Genomic DNA, 16401 nt, shown 5'->3' on the forward strand with positions numbered 1-16401 from the left:
GTCTTGTTACCGGTGTTTTAGATACACATATGTATCTGTCTGAGTCCTGAGTTGGCCATAATTCCCATGGTTCTTTGCAGGTGGCCATCTTAAATGGCTACAATGCGGATGTGATTTGCGGCCCTCCCCCTCCCCCCCCCCACCACCCATGCACCACCCACACCTATCATCCACCCCCTCAAAAAATGTACTCATCCTCACCACCGTCATGTGGACCCTATGCAATTTAAACTGAATAAGACACATGACGAGAATGTATTCACCCTCCGCAAAGCCTCAGCCCCTACCGACTCTCCCAACACCTCCTCCCATTTACGTTTAACATCCTCCATCAGTGCGCCCTCCCACTCCATCCGTTCCTTGTAAATATCCAACACCTTCCTCTCTGCTATTTCGTCCTCCGACAGAAGCTTATCTTGCAATGCCGGAAGCGGCAACTCCAGGAAATACAGCACCTCTCTCCTCACAAAATCCCGAACCTGCCGGTAACTAAACTCTTTCCCCTTAGACAACTCAAACAATTGCTCCAACTCCTCCAGCCCCACAAATTTGCCCCCTATAAACAAATCCCTAAAGTACTCAATCCCTGCCTGTTGCCACTCCGGAACCTCGCATCCAGTCTCACCAGCACAGACCTATGGTTATCACAAATAGGCACCCACAACAACAAAGCCCTCAAACTCGTACCCCCACACAATGCCCCCTCTAACCATCCCCAGGCTGACCTCTCCTCCACGGCCCATTTCCTCACCATCGTAATGTTTGCTGCCCAATAATAATTCATCCAATTTAGTTACGTAAGCATCCCGCCCCTCTTGCCCCCACTCCAGAAAAGCCCGTCGCACCCGTAGGGCCTTCCCCACCCACACAAACCCCGCGATCAACCCATTAACTTTCCTGAAAAATGACTTTGGGACAAAGATACGAAGGTCCTGAAAAACAAACAGAAGCCTAGACAGCACCGTCATTTTTACGGGATGCACCCCTCCTGCCAACGCCAGTGACTCTATCGCCAAGGTGAAAAGAAATGTGTAGCGTGGGCATCCCTGTCTCATCCCATGGTGTACCCCAAATGCACTCGGTTCGTCTGCAAACTTGCCACCGGCGCCGAATACAGCAACCAGACCCAATCCACAAACGCCTCGAACAAATACGCCCACTCCACCCAATCAATAGCCTTCTCTGCATCCCTCACCACCACTACCTCAACCTTCTGCCCCCCCCCCCCCAAGGGCATCATAATCGCATTAAGTAACCTCTGGACATTTGCCAACAACTGCCCTCTTTTCACAAAACCCATATGATCGTTCCCAATCAACCCCGGCACACAATCCTCAATCCGCAATGCAAGCACCTTCGCCAATAGCTTGACATCGACATTCAACAACGATATCGGGCGGTATGACGCATACTGTTCCGGGTCCTTATCGTTTTTAAGAATCAGGGATATAGATGCCTGCGACAAAGTAGGGGGGGTCCCCCCTCTTCCTTGCCTCATTATACGTCCTCACCAGCAGCGGCCGCAGCTCCTGCTCCAAACTTCTTTAAAAACTCCACTGGGAATCCACCCAGACTTGGGGCCTTCCCCACCTGCATCGCCCCATGCCATCCATCATCTCCTGCAGCCCAATCGGAGCCTCCAAGCCCTGCACCCGCCTCTCCTCCACCTTGGGAAACTCCAACCAATCCAGAAAACGCCTCATCCCCTCTTCCCCCCTCGGGAGCTCCGATTCATAAAGCCTCCTATTGAAGGCCTCAAATACCCATTCACCCCCACTGGATCCATCACCACCTTACCCCCTTCATCCATCACTCTACCATCTCCCTAGCCACTGTTTGCTTTCTCAACTGATGAGCCAGCATCCTTCTTGCCTTCTCCCCATATTCATACACTGTCCCTCTGGCCCTCCGTAACTGCCCCACCGTCATCCCCGTCGATACTAACCCAAACTCCATCTGGAGCCTCTATCTCTCCTTCAACAACACCACCTGTGGCACCACCAAGTACCTCCTATCCACCCTCAAGATCTCATCAACCAACCTTGCGCTCTCCTCCTGCTCCACCATCTCCCTGTGCGTCGGAATTAAAATAAGCTCCCCTCTAAGTTTGCCTCCCACAAGGTGGCAGCTGTGACCTCCCCCATATCATTCACCTCACGTAACCCCGAATGGCAACCCACATCCGCTCACACACCCTCATCCGCCAACGGCCCGATATCCAGCCTCCACTGCCATTGTGCCTCCCTCCGAACCATCCACAAAGAGTTAATGGATGGGAGGCTGGTTTGCGTGATGGACTGGGCTACATACACGACCGTTTGTAGTTTCCTGCGGTCTTGGGCAGAGCAGGCTCCATACCAAGCTGTGATACAACCAGAAAGAATGCTTTCTATGGTGCATCTGTAGAAGTTGGTGAGGGTCGTAGCTGACATGCCAAATTTCCTTAGTCTTCTGAGAAAGTAGAGTCGTTGGTGGGCTTTCTTAACTAGTGTCGGCATGGGGGGACCAGGACAAGCTGTTGGTGATCTGTACACCTAAAAACTTGAAGCTCTTGAAACTTGAATGGAGATAAAAGATAGCAGTCAGGAGTTAGTGTTTCATTTTTTTGTTAGACACTGTTTAACTGGTAATTGAAAGATATATTCTGTACGACATTAAAGTGAGTACACTGTGCTAGTAATAACATTTGTTTTAATATACCATATCTCCATGTGTGGGTCGAGTTACTCCTGGAGTGAATTATCTTTTTGGAATCACTAGCTTTTGGAGCATAACTCCTTCATTAGGTGAAAGCTAGTAATTCCAAATAAAGCTGTTGTTGTAAGACTTCTTACTGTGCCCACCCCAGTCCAACGCCGGCACCTCCACATCATGGTTGCCTCTTGTAGAGAGAGAGATAGAGGAGAAAATCCGTAGGAAAATTACCGATGTACAAGATCTATAGAGTGGTTATATTAGGAATTTCTTAAATGTCAATTGGGATAATACTCTAAATCATTCATTCTCAAACCCTTGCACACATACACACTCACAAACATGCACTCACATCCACTGCCAAAATGTACACGCTCATATAAGCTGAATTGATTTGAAGAAAATCTGTCACTTCATCTGCCAGCCACAGGTATTGGAATGTCAGTGACACACTCTGAAACACAGAATGGACCAGGCTCCTGACCAGCCCGGAACAAGTAGAAATGTGAAGAGGAAAATGTTGCGAACACTCAGCAGATGGGGCTTCATTCTCCGACCCCCCGCCGGGTCGGAGAATGGCCGTTGGCCGCCATGAATCCCGCCCCCGCCGAAGTCTCCGGTACCGGAGATTGGGCGGGGGCGGGAATCGGGCCGCGCCGGTTGGCGGGACCCCCCCGCTGGATTCTCCGGCCCGGATTGGCCAAAGTCCCGCCCAGGAATTGCCTGTCCCGCCGACGTAAATCAAACCTGGTATTTACCGGCGGGACCAGGCGGCGTGGGCGGGCTCCGGGGTCCTGGGGGGGGGCACGGGGCGATCTGACCCCGGGGGGTGCCTCCACGGTGGCCTGGCCCGCGATCGGGGCCCACTGATCCGCGGGCGGGCCTGTGCCGTGGGGGCACTCTTTCCCTTCCGCCTCCGCTACGGCCTCCACCATGGCGGAGGCGGAAGAGACTCTCCCCACTGCGCATGCGCGGGAAACTGACAGCGGCCGCTGATGCTCCCACGCATGCGCCGCATTTCCGCGCCAGCTGGCGGGTCAACAAACGCCATTTCCGCCAGCTGCCAGGGCGTAAATCCCTCCGGCGTCGGCCTAGCCCCTCAATGTTGGGGCTAGGCCGCCAAAGATGCGGAGCATTCCGCACCTTTGGGCCGGCGCAATGCCCGTCTGATTGGCGCCGTCTTTGGCGGCAGTCGGCGGACATCCCGCCGTTGGGGGAGAATTTCGCCCCAGATGTTTGTGTGTGGAAACGTGGGTAGTTAACGTTTCAGAAACAATCCTTTGTAGGATCGGTTGAATCCTCAAATGACTCACTGCCACTATATTAAGTCTATGATAAATATCACAATAATAATCAGATAACAAATGTTTTATTGTAAACAAAATTGAAAATTACCATCATCTTAACATTCACATTTTCATAAGTAGAATACGCACTCAAATATTTCGAGTTCTTAGTTACCTAAATATAAACATGATGAGAATGTAAGCAGTAAAACCACACTTACTCAGTAAAATATAAAAATATTAGAGATTTCTGGTTCCATTACATTGTTACATTACTGGGTGATGCCAGGTAACAGAGGGGGCTCATTTCTGGATTCCTGCTGCTAATAAGAGGGCTTCACTCACTGAGGGGACATGTCACAGAATTGGGCAATGGGAGACGCGCAACCTACCGGTCAGAACTTCACCCCTCGTCCAGCCACTAGCTGTTAGCTGGTGATGGCCAAGGTTCAGATCACAACCAGTCCATGTGGCCATCGTTCAATGAATGAACTCATTGGCTCACAATGGCAACTATATCCTGACATAGCTCAGGCCCTCCATCCCGGTACTACTTCGGAGAAATGCAAAATTAGACCTTAGTGTGAATACAGAACTATGTGGGTTACCACTGCGCACAGTCAGTGATTGAAGGACACAACTTCAGGGTGACTCCTCCAATCAAATCAGAGCCCCTCAGTTATTATTTCTGAATACAATTGTAACACCCAAAATAAACTTCAAAATAAATATTATGATGCTCTGCTCTATTTGTGTTTGCTCTCACAGCTTCCCACACATTGACTGCCGTCGTTCATTTTTCAACATTACAGCTTCTAACTTGGTGGTCAGTATAGTGGTTGTAAACAGTCATTATGTTTTGAGATTACAGCACCAATCTCTCTTAACCCAGCTGAATCAGATACTGATCCTCATCATCAAGTTCTGTGGACACAGTATCTTCACACTCAGAGACCTCCCCGAATTAAAGCGATCCCTAGACAATCACAGAGCACGATTGTTCACTGGTCCAGCCAAACACAGTGTGGAGGAACGTTTGTGCAAAGGCTCACAGCAGCCAGATTGTAACGATTCCTGCATTACCCCTCATTAAATTGTTGCTGAGGATTTCCCTGGATTAACCGTCTAGGATTTGAATAACAACACAAGTACAGAACTTGTTGGTGTGAGGTTTTCTGGCTTTGGGCTGTGCTGGAACATTCCATGCCAGAGTGGGCGGAGGGTGGGGTTTACAGCGAGACAAGTGTGTCTGTTTACTCCACAAGTTTCATTTCCTGTTGGCGGATGAGCAGGGAGCTTCGGCCGGGAGCCATCCCACCTTCCAGGCTGAGTAAAAAGAATGATTGTGACAGGAGAACACGAAGGAATAAAATACGAGGGGATTATTCAAAATTAGTGTCCAGCATGAGAATCAAGGTGGTGCCTATGCAGCACTGTAATCCATCAGCATTCCCATCAAACCCACCAACACCGAAAAGGAAACTTGTCCAAAATAAAGCACAAGTGGTGACCATTGCCAGTTAAATACTGGGGATGGGAAGGAAAGAATCGGGAATGACAAGAGTATCGGTTGCCATACTACAATGTAATACAACATTGATGCGCCTAACAGTTGGGCAATAGTGAGGTTAATTTCAATGTCGCAGGCTAGATTTCTGTTATCGTAAAATTAAATAATACAAGGAAAGCTGGTGATAGTTTCCATGTTTGTGTGTTACCCTGTTACACATGGTCCACACTGTTCCTGCAAATGGATTCAGTTTAATACATTTGGGTCTGAACACTGAATCACAATATTTTTGTGTTCCCTTTTTGAGTAGGAGTTCAGGATGAATAACAAATCCACATAATATTGGCAGCACTTTGAATGTTTCACCAGGCCAAGTGAAAATCTTTCATCAACGTACTAACAAAACAGTTCACTGCAGTGGAAGAAGAACTCGTTTCATATTAAAGGAGAAAAGACCTGCATTTATACAGCACCTCTCATAACCTCACGTCATACCAAACTGCTTTACAGCCTATTGAGGCATTTTGAACTATAATCACGGTTGTAATGTGGGAAACACAGCAGCCAATGTGTGCACAGCAAGATCCCCCACACAGCAATATGATAAATGAACAGACCATTCATTTTGGTGGCTGTTGACTGAGGGATAAATATTTACCGCAAATGAATCATTGCTGGGAATTTAATGGAAAGTTGAACTTAAAGTTTTAAAAATACAAGAAATTGAATAATTGATCATTGAAAGAGCTGCACATTGGGTTAAATTTGGCTCAGTGTATTTTCAGTGCTCAGCCTGGTTTAACCGTGGCGCTTCTCACAGATAGCTCCCTCCAGATTGTCCAGGACCCCATGAACCATGCTCCTGTTGAGCGAGAGCCCAAAGTGGGAGTGCATCATTGCACTGTGCACTAAAAGTGAATTGAACTGGAGTCCCCGGTAAATATCGCAGGATAAGTATTTGATTCTTTTGAGTTAGTGAGGATGATTTTTCATCGAATCGTCATCACAAAGCAGAGAGTAGGGGCCAAGAAACAAGGAGACTGAACAAGGGCTCATCTCCCACCAATCCGGACACTGAGATTTCCTCTACCAATGTCGATTGCCCACAATATGTAAACATGTAAACACATGGAAATCAGGGGTGTCACCGTGGCACAGTGCTAGCATTGCTACCTCACAGCTCCAGGGACCCGGGTTCAATTCCAGCCTTGAGTGCCTGTCTGTGTGGAGTTTGCACTTTCTCCCCTTGTCTGTGTGCACCGGTTTCCTTCCACAGTCCAAAGATGTGCAGGTTATTGGCCATGCTAAATTGCCCTTACTGTCCAACGGTTAGGTAGGGTTACTGGGATAGGGGTGAGGCCTGGACTTAGGTAGGGTGCTCTTACCATCGGTATAGATTTGATGGACCATAGAGCCTCTTTCTGCACTGTAAATGCTATTATTCTAAGATGGGGGGTGGTGGGGTGCAGCTGAATTACTCCTCTTTCCATTGCAAGTGAAATTGGAAGACGATAAGGAGAGAGGCTGGGGACTGTCAGGATCAGGAAGGTGCAAGGTTCAGTTTGGTGATCTAGCTAATTCCCTCTCTACTGCCAACGCCTGCCCACTGTACCCCAGTACCCCTGACCCACCAAACTCTCCATTGCAAAGTTCGTTAGAACTGAGCTCACTCAGAACAGCCTAACAATTTGCCCCGGCACATTTGGAGTCCCCCCCCCTAGTTCCAGCTATTGCACTGATGTGTCCTTTTGTCTCGGACCTCAACACTCTGCCCTTCCATCCTTGCATCGGCAAACTCCAGCCTGAAGAAGACAGAGGCCTCTGTGAGTCTGTCTTGACGAATCCTGAGGCAGGAACATGGACCAGGATCATTGTGGGATTGGATGAACTGTTGGATGTGTTGCTCCAGCCCACTGACAAACCTCCTCTGGGAAAGCCTTCTTCCCGAGCCTCTCTGCCTGGTTCAAATATTTGCGGGTGAGAATTGGCTACTTGCAGAATACGGCAAATGGGCATCTGATCGCCGATTGACATCTGACAGACGATTAAAATGATGTATTCATTCACCTAATAACTCAAATCATGTTATTCCCTCGGAGTCAATTCACTTTAGTTGTTTAACAATTATCCACTCGAATTATGAATTTGATTACCCGACCGTTAATATATCACTGTTCATTGAAGTTTGCATTCTGTACATTCATGTCTGTATTTCCTACAGTACCACAGTTACTACAATTCAAAAGCAATTCATTTGGGATGTCTGGAGGGTGTGAAAGATGCAATATATATTGGAAGTTCTTACTTAAAACAGAAATGTTAGCTCATATCTTTAGGAATATTTATGTATTTTCATACTTGAGGCTGGATTTTCACCAGGGAAGCAGGAAACAGGCTTGTTTTTGGGTCACACACCCGCATCAGAGAGGACAACATTAAAATTCAGATTGTTACACAGCCTTTAATCGGTTTCCTCCCAGAAGTCCCTGACTTCCAGGTGTGCCACTGGGTGCCCATCACCAGACAACTGATCACACACATGCCCTATCGCACCAGGAAACTAGAGGTCAACTGGATAATCCCATCAACTCACTTTTAACAAGACTCACCTTTAATGAGCCTGCCTCGTGGGTGTGGGCAGCCTACTTGGGCCTCGAGTTCATCTCCCCTAAAATGGGAAGTGCCGGACATGGCTTCCGACAGCTAACCGCTGGGCACCAATGTTTCCAGGGTACATGTCCCCAGCCTCCGTTCTTGCCTTCAGGGGCCCTAAAAATTCAGCTCTTTGTGTTCCCTCTCTAACTGGAGAATTAGAATTTGGCACTGGGTCATTATGTTTGAAATGTCAGTCCGAATATTGCACAACAGAGACAATTCCAATGTTAAAGCGAATGGTCGGAAATTCACAGGCTGCAAGGTGCAAGATGCTTGGAGCATCACTCACTGAACAACCTGCACAATGGGAGCAGCTACGGGTATCAGCAAAATAAAAGTTTGAACAAGTTCACATTCAGGACAGTAAAAAAAAAGACCAGTGACGGTTTAAAAATTTTTTTCTACAAAGATTTACTGTGAATCGTGGGGTGGTTTCAAGAACATGAGGCCGTGGATTCGTAGTGACTCCATGCTCCGTGAGTGTGATGGGAACCAAAAGTGTTGGACAAGAATTAGACTGGAACACGGAGAGATGCCTGCTGAAGCAGACCAACGATGTCAGTCGGTCAATGGGAAACTGGCCTGGATATACTGTTACTGACACGCTGCCAGCAGTGTGAGTTGGTAATTGTTGGCCAGATAATGTTTAAACTTCAGCAGTCTGCACACCGAGATCAATGCTGAACACTTGGTGGGGGGGGGGGGGGGGGGGGGGGGGGTGTTCCCCGCACTATAAAGAGGGGGGAGTTCCACAAATATGGCTGATTGAAGTCAACGCTCGCTTTACTCTCGTGGGTGTGGGCAGCATACTCCCAATAACAGCACATTACTCATTTATTATCAACACTTGTTTCACAGGCATTGCCACACCCACTTTCTTTCTGTGTCACGGGAGCTATCGTGGCCTTGGTCTCAGTGACCGTGGTGACTGTTCATGGCCCGAATGTTTTTGGAGCCAGCACCATTCTTCATGCCCTCATCTTCTTCATCACTCCCATCGCACTCCTCCTGATCACTCCGATCGTCACCGTCCAGCTGAAAAACAGACAGCGTTGCTCTGATTTAAATGGACCAATATGTATTTAGAATACAATATGTCTTTACTTTTAGTTAAGATGAGAAGATGGATCCTGAAACTCTCCAAGGGCAGAATGTTGAAGCTCAGCTGAATATAGCCAAGAACTTGGTTAAATGCTATGGCGGAGATCCAATTCTTGCGTTACTGATGCAGCCCCAAGCCCAGTGTTATCATGATATTATTGACACATGGCATATTGTAAATTGCAGCAATAATCCTTCGACAGGCATCCCCAATAAAAAACGATCCAGTCTCCACCTCAATTTCTTCCACATGTTGTGCCAGCGGGTTCAAATAAAGTCCCGAAAGACATGCTGTTAGGTAATTTGGATATTCTGAATTCTCCCTCTGTGTACCTGAATAGGCACCGTAATGTGGCGACTAGGGGATTTTCACTGTAACTTCATTGCAGTGTTAAAGTAAGCCTACTTGTGACAATAAACATTATTATTACTAGACGCTGCCTGGGGACACATTCCTCAGACCCCCCCCTCAGTCCAGCATCAATCCGGCTCTTTTTTGCAATAATGGCGCTGAGAAAACAGCAATGGACCATTTGGCCATATCCCTGGGGTCAACATTGGGTCTCCAACCCTCCACGAATGGCCTGGAGATTCCAGTAATAGGAGATTAAGCTCCAGGATACGTTGGTGAGGAGTCCAGGATAAAACCCATTGGATGTTAAAATAAAGTTCCTCTTCATTCTTTGAACCCTTTTGTTGATTGGTTATAAATTGGTTTATCATAGAATTTACCACAGAATTTACAGTGCAGAAGGAGGCCATTCAGCCCATCGAGTCTGCACCGGCTCTTGGAAAGAGCACCCTACCCAAGGTCAGCACCTCCACCCTATCCCCAGAACCCAGTAACCCCACCCAACACTAAGGGCAATTTTGGACACTAAGGGCAATTTATCATGGCCAATCCACCAAACCTGCACATCTTTGGACTATAGGGAATTCTATAGGGAAAGAAAAGGAAAGTTGTTTGGCTAGGACTCCAGGGAGTGAGGAAATAAATTAAAAGGAGGGACCTGAAATCTCTGAAGCAAGGGGCGCACGGCGGGTACTCTACTCAAAATTTTTAAGACAAAAAAATGAAATCTCTGGAGTATCCTTGGTGCAGGTGGGAATGAACCACAGTACTGTGGGTCACAGGTAGGCCAGACCCGGTAAGAACAACAGATTTCCTTCACGAAAGGACATTAGTGAATCAGAAGGGTTTTTAACGACAATTCACAATGGTTTCATGGTCACCATTAGACTATTCACTCCAGATTTTTATGGTGGGATTCAAACCCAGGTCCCAATTAGCCAGGGTCTCTGGATTTCTCATCCAGTGACAATATCACTGTAACCCTGCCTCCCCAGAACGTGAGGGTTGATTTGGAGGAGAGAGGAGCAAAGCTAGACATGAAAGGCAGAAAGGGGAGGCAGTGGTGTAGTGGTATTGTCGCTGCAGTAATAATCCAGAGACCCAGAGTCATGTTCTCAGGATGTGGGTTCGAATCCTGCCATGGCAGATGGTCAAATTTGAATTCAATAAAAATCTGGAATTAGAACTCTAATGATGACCATGACACCATTTTTGATTGTCGTAAAAACCGAGCTCGTTCATTAATGTTCTTTAGGGAAAGAAATCGGTCGTCCTTACCCGGTCTGGTCTACATGTGACTCCAAACGCACAGCAATGTGGTTGACTCTTAATTGCCCTCAGGGATGGGCATTAAAAGCTGGCACAGCCAGTGGCGCCCACATCCCATGGACAAATACAAAATATTAGTGAGCAAGTATGGAAAGCAGAGAAAACACGGCCCATAAATAAACAACAACAGGGTTGCTGCATTCATTTCAATGCAATGAGCCTGGTGAATAAGGCAGACGGGCAAAGAGAGGCACTTGGTAATATATCACAGCTGTTACTGAAATGTGGGTAAAGGAAGCTCAGGAATAGCAGCTCAACATTCCTGGTTACAGGGTGTTCAGATAGGACAGAGAAAGGGAAAAAGAGGAAGGGATAGAGAGGGGGGAGTAGAGAGGGGGGATAGAGAGGGGGGATAGAGAGGGGGGAGTAGAGAGGGTATAGAGAGGGGGGATGAAAGGCACGAAGCATCAAGGGTGGAAAACGAGAGGAGGGAAGGAAGCGAACGGGAGCAGCGAATTGGGGCAGTGAGGGGGTGCGACAAAGGGATCCTGAGGGGGGCAGCAAGGGGATGAAGAAGAAGGTGTCACAATATTAAAGAAACAATAAACTTGGGACGATATACTTGAAGGAGCATCAAAAGAAACCAAATTGGTTGAACTAAGGAATAAAATGCAAATCTAGCACAACGATAGTCCGGCACGACGAGCGTCTAGCATTACAAGAGTCTAGCACTACGAGAGTCTAACACTACGAGTCTAGCACAATGAGATCCTAGCACAACAAGAGTCTAGCACTACGAGTCTCGCACAATGAGAGCCTAGCACAAGAGTCTAGCACAACGAGAGTCTAGCACGAGAGTCTAGCACAACCAGAGTCTAGCACAATGAGAGTCTAGCACTACCAGAGTCTAGCAGAACGAGAGTCTAGCACTACGAGAGTCTAGCACTACGATAGTCTAGCACAACCAGAGTCTAGCACAATGAGAGTCTAGCACAACCAGAGTCTAGCACAATGAGAGTCTAGCACTACGAGAGTCTAGCACTACACAGTCCAGCGCTGAGAGTGAAATTTGGAAGTGACATCAGGAATCTAAGAAAATGTGACATTATCACCACTCTGGCCTTCAAACACACACTAATTATAACAAATTCTCATTATATTATGCTTGGCAGATCATTGACTGCTGCCCAAAATCTATATTAGCTTATTGAAGCAGCTACAGTCTCCAACGCCATTAATCCCACTCTTGTGTGCAAGGCTAATGGTTCTCGGTGTCAAACTGTCTTCTCCATTTCAAACATAATTTCTACCAAAACCAACAGTTTATGATTGAAGAGTTTCTGTAACAATGGCCTTTCAATGTTGTTCTAGATTTATCATCCAAAGGACACAGGTAGATATAAACAGACTCAGATAAGCCAACATCCTGTGCCGACTCCAGCCTCGTGGCTTTGGTGGAGGGGGGGGGGGTGTAACAGTACGAGAATGAATGTTTGGATCAAACACCAGTCTTGGAGCTCCACCTTGTGGTTACATTCACCAGCTGCGTTTGGAAATACTGACCCGAAAAGCCCAAGTTTGATCCCCAGTCTGTGCTGACTGAACTGAACTGGTCCACAGTGGACAGCAGCTGTTACAATGTGTCACACTGCCTTTGGAGAAAATCTCCTGCTCCTAATAGGTGTGTTTATTTATCATTCTGGAAGGATCAGATGAACTGGGCTTTTGTCATCCGTAATTATTTTGCCAAGAGGGTAGAAACCGTGACTGAAGTTGTGTTTTATTTTGTTGCGTATAAAAGTTTACTGTGAGCAGGTTTTATGTGATGAAATTACCAGGACAAGGGAGCCTAATGGGCTCATAGAGTAACAGTAACTGTTTTACACTGCACAGAATTCTCAAGTGTCTTTCCATTGACATCAATCGTATCCTGCTAAGTGTTATAAACAACAAATGGGAGATTTTCCTGTCAAATTAATAATGTTGCACAACACTAATAGAATAGAAGTTGTACACTCTGGTTTGTTTACTAGTCACAGTGGGATGTCTAGGGCACACACAAACTAACAGTGCATTATATCGTTCGCGGTAGCAGTGTTTGCATAGTAGCTTCACAGCTCCAGGGTCCCAGGTTCAATTCCCGGCTTGGCTCACTGTCTGTGACTTTTCAAAGTAACGCAGGCCGTGCGCAAACCTCATCCGATCTGCTAATTACAATCGTGACGGGTTGCCCACTGTTGGGCAGCCTGCTGCATGGCTGCATTCCTCAGTGGGGGGCCTCCATGTTCATGCAAGCCGAGCACCACTTGACGCTAACCTGCGCCACTTAAAGATGAGCTGTGTTCTAGCTGCAAGAAGAACCAACAACAATGGTGGACTAGACCAGAGAACACCCCCCCCCCCCCCCCCCTCCTCAAGATTCTCAGATGTTGTACTGAAGGCCTGGAGGAGAGAGGTCCTCTTCCCTCAGGGTATAGGATAATCTTTGAGATGAACACCGAGAAGGGAGTGGGAACAGACAGCCATTGCATTTAATACCCGTAGTGCAGCCCCAATGACCAGGGTGTAGTGCATAAAGGAGTTCAAGACCCCACACTGAGTCATTGGGTCAGTGAATGCATCATCAAATGTCATATCATTCCCACAGCAGAACTAGCCTCTCACACTGCACCAGTCACAATCTCTCTCCCCTTCACTTGTCCACTCACAGTTTATATCAACCATGGCACATACCTCACATTTGTGATCTTACCTCCCCCTCACACACTTAGCACTGTTTCGAGACACACACTCAGGACTGTTGGGGGTGATGGAGGAGTGGACCAGGCTGTCACGGAGGGAGCAATCCCTGTGGAATGTTGACAGGGGCGTGACGGGAAGATGTGTTTGGTGGTAAGAAGTTTCCTCCGGGTACTCTGGTTTCCTCCCACAGTCCAAAGGTGTGCAGGTCAAGTGGATTGGTCATACTAAATTGCCCTTAGTGTCCAAAAAATGGTTGGGTGGGGTTACTGGGATAGGGTGGAGGTGTGGACCTGGGTGGGGTGCTCTTTCCAAGGGCTGGTGCAGACTCGATGGGCTGAATGGCCTCCTTCTGCGCTGTAAATTCCATGATTCTATGACACAGCTGGTATACATTGGCAGCTAGCCACTGTGCCAGGTGCATCTCCCTCTTATGCTGCAGTCTAAGTCTATCATAGCATAAATAAAAACAGAAATTGCTGTAAAAACGCAGCAGGTTTGGCAGCATCTGCGGGGAGAGAAACAGAGTCCATGTGGCTCTTCTTCAGAGTTGAAGAGAGAGAGGGTCAATGATAGGTGTGAGCAAGGAGAGATTGCACAAAGATGTGCAGGTCACGGGACAGAGGAAGTGTTAATGGCAGTGTGATGGGAAGGTGCTGATGGTGGCATTAAGGTAAGATAGCAGAATGAGCAGAATGTGTTAATCGGAGAACAAAGGTCAGTGCTCAGTGAAAATAAAACTAAAGAACAAGTGACTCGATGGGCTGAATGGCCCAATGGGGGAGGGGATTTGCATTGGGACAAAAACATTTAGATTAAAAAGGGGTCAAGGCGGAGGAGAAAGGTCACAGTCCAAAGTTGTTGAACTCAATGTTGAGTCCTGAGGTCTGTAACGTGCCTAAGCGGAAGATGAGATGCTACTCTTCCAGCTTGCGTTGGGCTTCACTGGAACATTGCAGCAGGCCAAGGACAGACATGAGAGCAAGATGCTGAGTGAAAAGGGCAAGTGATGGGAAGGTTGGGACTGAGCAAAGTGTCCCGCAAAACGGTCACCCAGTCTGAGTTTAGTCTCCCCAATGTTGAGGAGACTATTTTGGGAGCAGCGAATACAATAGACCAAATTGCTGAAGATGCAAATGAAATGCTGCTTCGTTTGAAAGGAGTGTTTGGGCTCTTGGAAAGTGAGGAGGGAGGTGGTAAAGGGCAGGTGTTACACCTTCTGCACTTGCATGAGAAGGTGTCACGGGAAGGAGTTGTGGAGTTGGGGGTGATGGAGGAGTGGACCAGGCTGTAACGGAGGCAGCAATTCCTGTGGAATGTTGACAGGGGAGTGAAGGGAAGATGTGTTTGGCGGTAAGAAGTCTGCCCTCACCCCTTCCAGTCCCTCCCAGAACATGGATAGGTCACTTTTCACCCCATTAGCCTCCGCATTCAAAGGATCGTCCTTCGCCATTTCTACCAATTCCAACATGATGTCACCACCAAATACGATGTGGAGATGCCGGCATTGGACTGGAGTGAGCACAGCAAAAGTCTTACAACACCAGGTTAAAGTCCAACAGGTTTATTTGGAATCACTAGCTTTTGGAGCGCAGTTCCTTCATCAGGTGAGTGAAGAGGTAGGTTACACAAACACCGTATATAAAGACAAAGCCAATGATGCAAGATGATTCAACGTGGGGAGTACGTGGGATGAGAACACGTAGGGTGCTCTGAAGGTCGGTATTAAAGGTCTTGATCAGTCTGTTGAGTTGGCGGGTGTGTTCTTTGGTCGAATCTGCGGGTAACTGTCTGTAGTGTTCCTGGTTGTTGAGTTGTCGGTACATTTCTTTGCAGTAGTCCGTTCTGTTCAGTATGACAGTGGCCCCTCCTTTGCTGCTTTGATGATAAGGTTGCGGTTGGTCTTGAGAGTGCGGATGGCGTTGCGTTGTGCCTGGGTGACGTTTGGGGCTATCTTGTGAATGCGACTGGTGAATCTGGCATTGATGCGACTCCTGACGGCTTGAGCATACATGTCGGGTCTAGGGCAACGGCCTTCCGGAGGGGCTCAATTCGACTCTTTCCTCTTTGGTTGCTGCAATGCAGATCTCTTGGTCTGCTGTTCCAGTTCATTGGTTGTCTCATTGGGTTCGCTGTAGGCCTCTTGGGGTCTGTGAAAGAACTCCCGGAGCCTCATTTGCCTGATGAATTCCTCTTGTCTGCCGCGAGACTGATGGGATCCATTTTGGTGGTGGTGCAGAAATTGAGTCCTCTGCAGAGGACTTCAATTTTGTCTGGTTGAAGGGTGTAGTCTGACAAGTTTACAATGGATTTCCCTGTATTGTTTTCTACTGTGGTACCAGGGGGAGCTTGGTTGCTGCTGGTGGTGATGCCAAGTTTCTCAAGCTTCCTGTTGTTGGTGTGCAGATAGGTGGCATAATACCATTGTCTCGTCTGCTTGGCGGTGTTCCTCAGCTGGTCTGCTGCGTCCTGAGCGCAAGTTGAGAGTGAACCTCTCTCCAGTCGCACCCTCTGGACTTGTAAAGACTTAATTACCTTCTAAGACTCGCATTCAAAGTATCATCCTGCATCATTGGATTTATCTTTACATGCTGTGTTTATGTAACCTACCTCTACACTCACTTGATGAAGGGCTGCGTTCCGAAAGCTAGTGATTCCAAATAAACCTGTTGGACTTTAACCTGGTGTTGTAAGACTTCTTACTGTGCTCACCCCAGTCCAACGCCGGTATCTCCACATTATGTTTGGTGGTGACATCATGCTGGAATTGGAGGAAATGGTGAAGTATGATCCTT

The 16401-nt window shown here is 47.6% G+C and overlaps 1 protein-coding gene across 2 annotated transcripts in view; it reads right to left on the minus strand.

The window, feature by feature from the left end:
• Window positions 1-4047: 4047 nt before the first annotated feature.
• cers3a (ceramide synthase 3a) overlaps window positions 4048-16401 on the minus strand; it is a 127256-nt gene continuing 114902 nt past the window's right edge. For both annotated transcript variants that reach the window (XM_072468798.1, XM_072468797.1), the window contains exon 11: window positions 4048-9180. In XM_072468798.1, coding sequence (XP_072324899.1) covers window positions 9058-9180 — 123 coding nt within the window. In that variant the 3' untranslated portion in view covers window positions 4048-9057. The remainder of the gene's footprint in view (window positions 9181-16401) is intronic.

Source organism: Scyliorhinus torazame, chromosome 12 (genome assembly GCF_047496885.1).
Source record: "Scyliorhinus torazame isolate Kashiwa2021f chromosome 12, sScyTor2.1, whole genome shotgun sequence".
Classification (NCBI taxonomy): domain Eukaryota; kingdom Metazoa; phylum Chordata; class Chondrichthyes; order Carcharhiniformes; family Scyliorhinidae; genus Scyliorhinus; species Scyliorhinus torazame.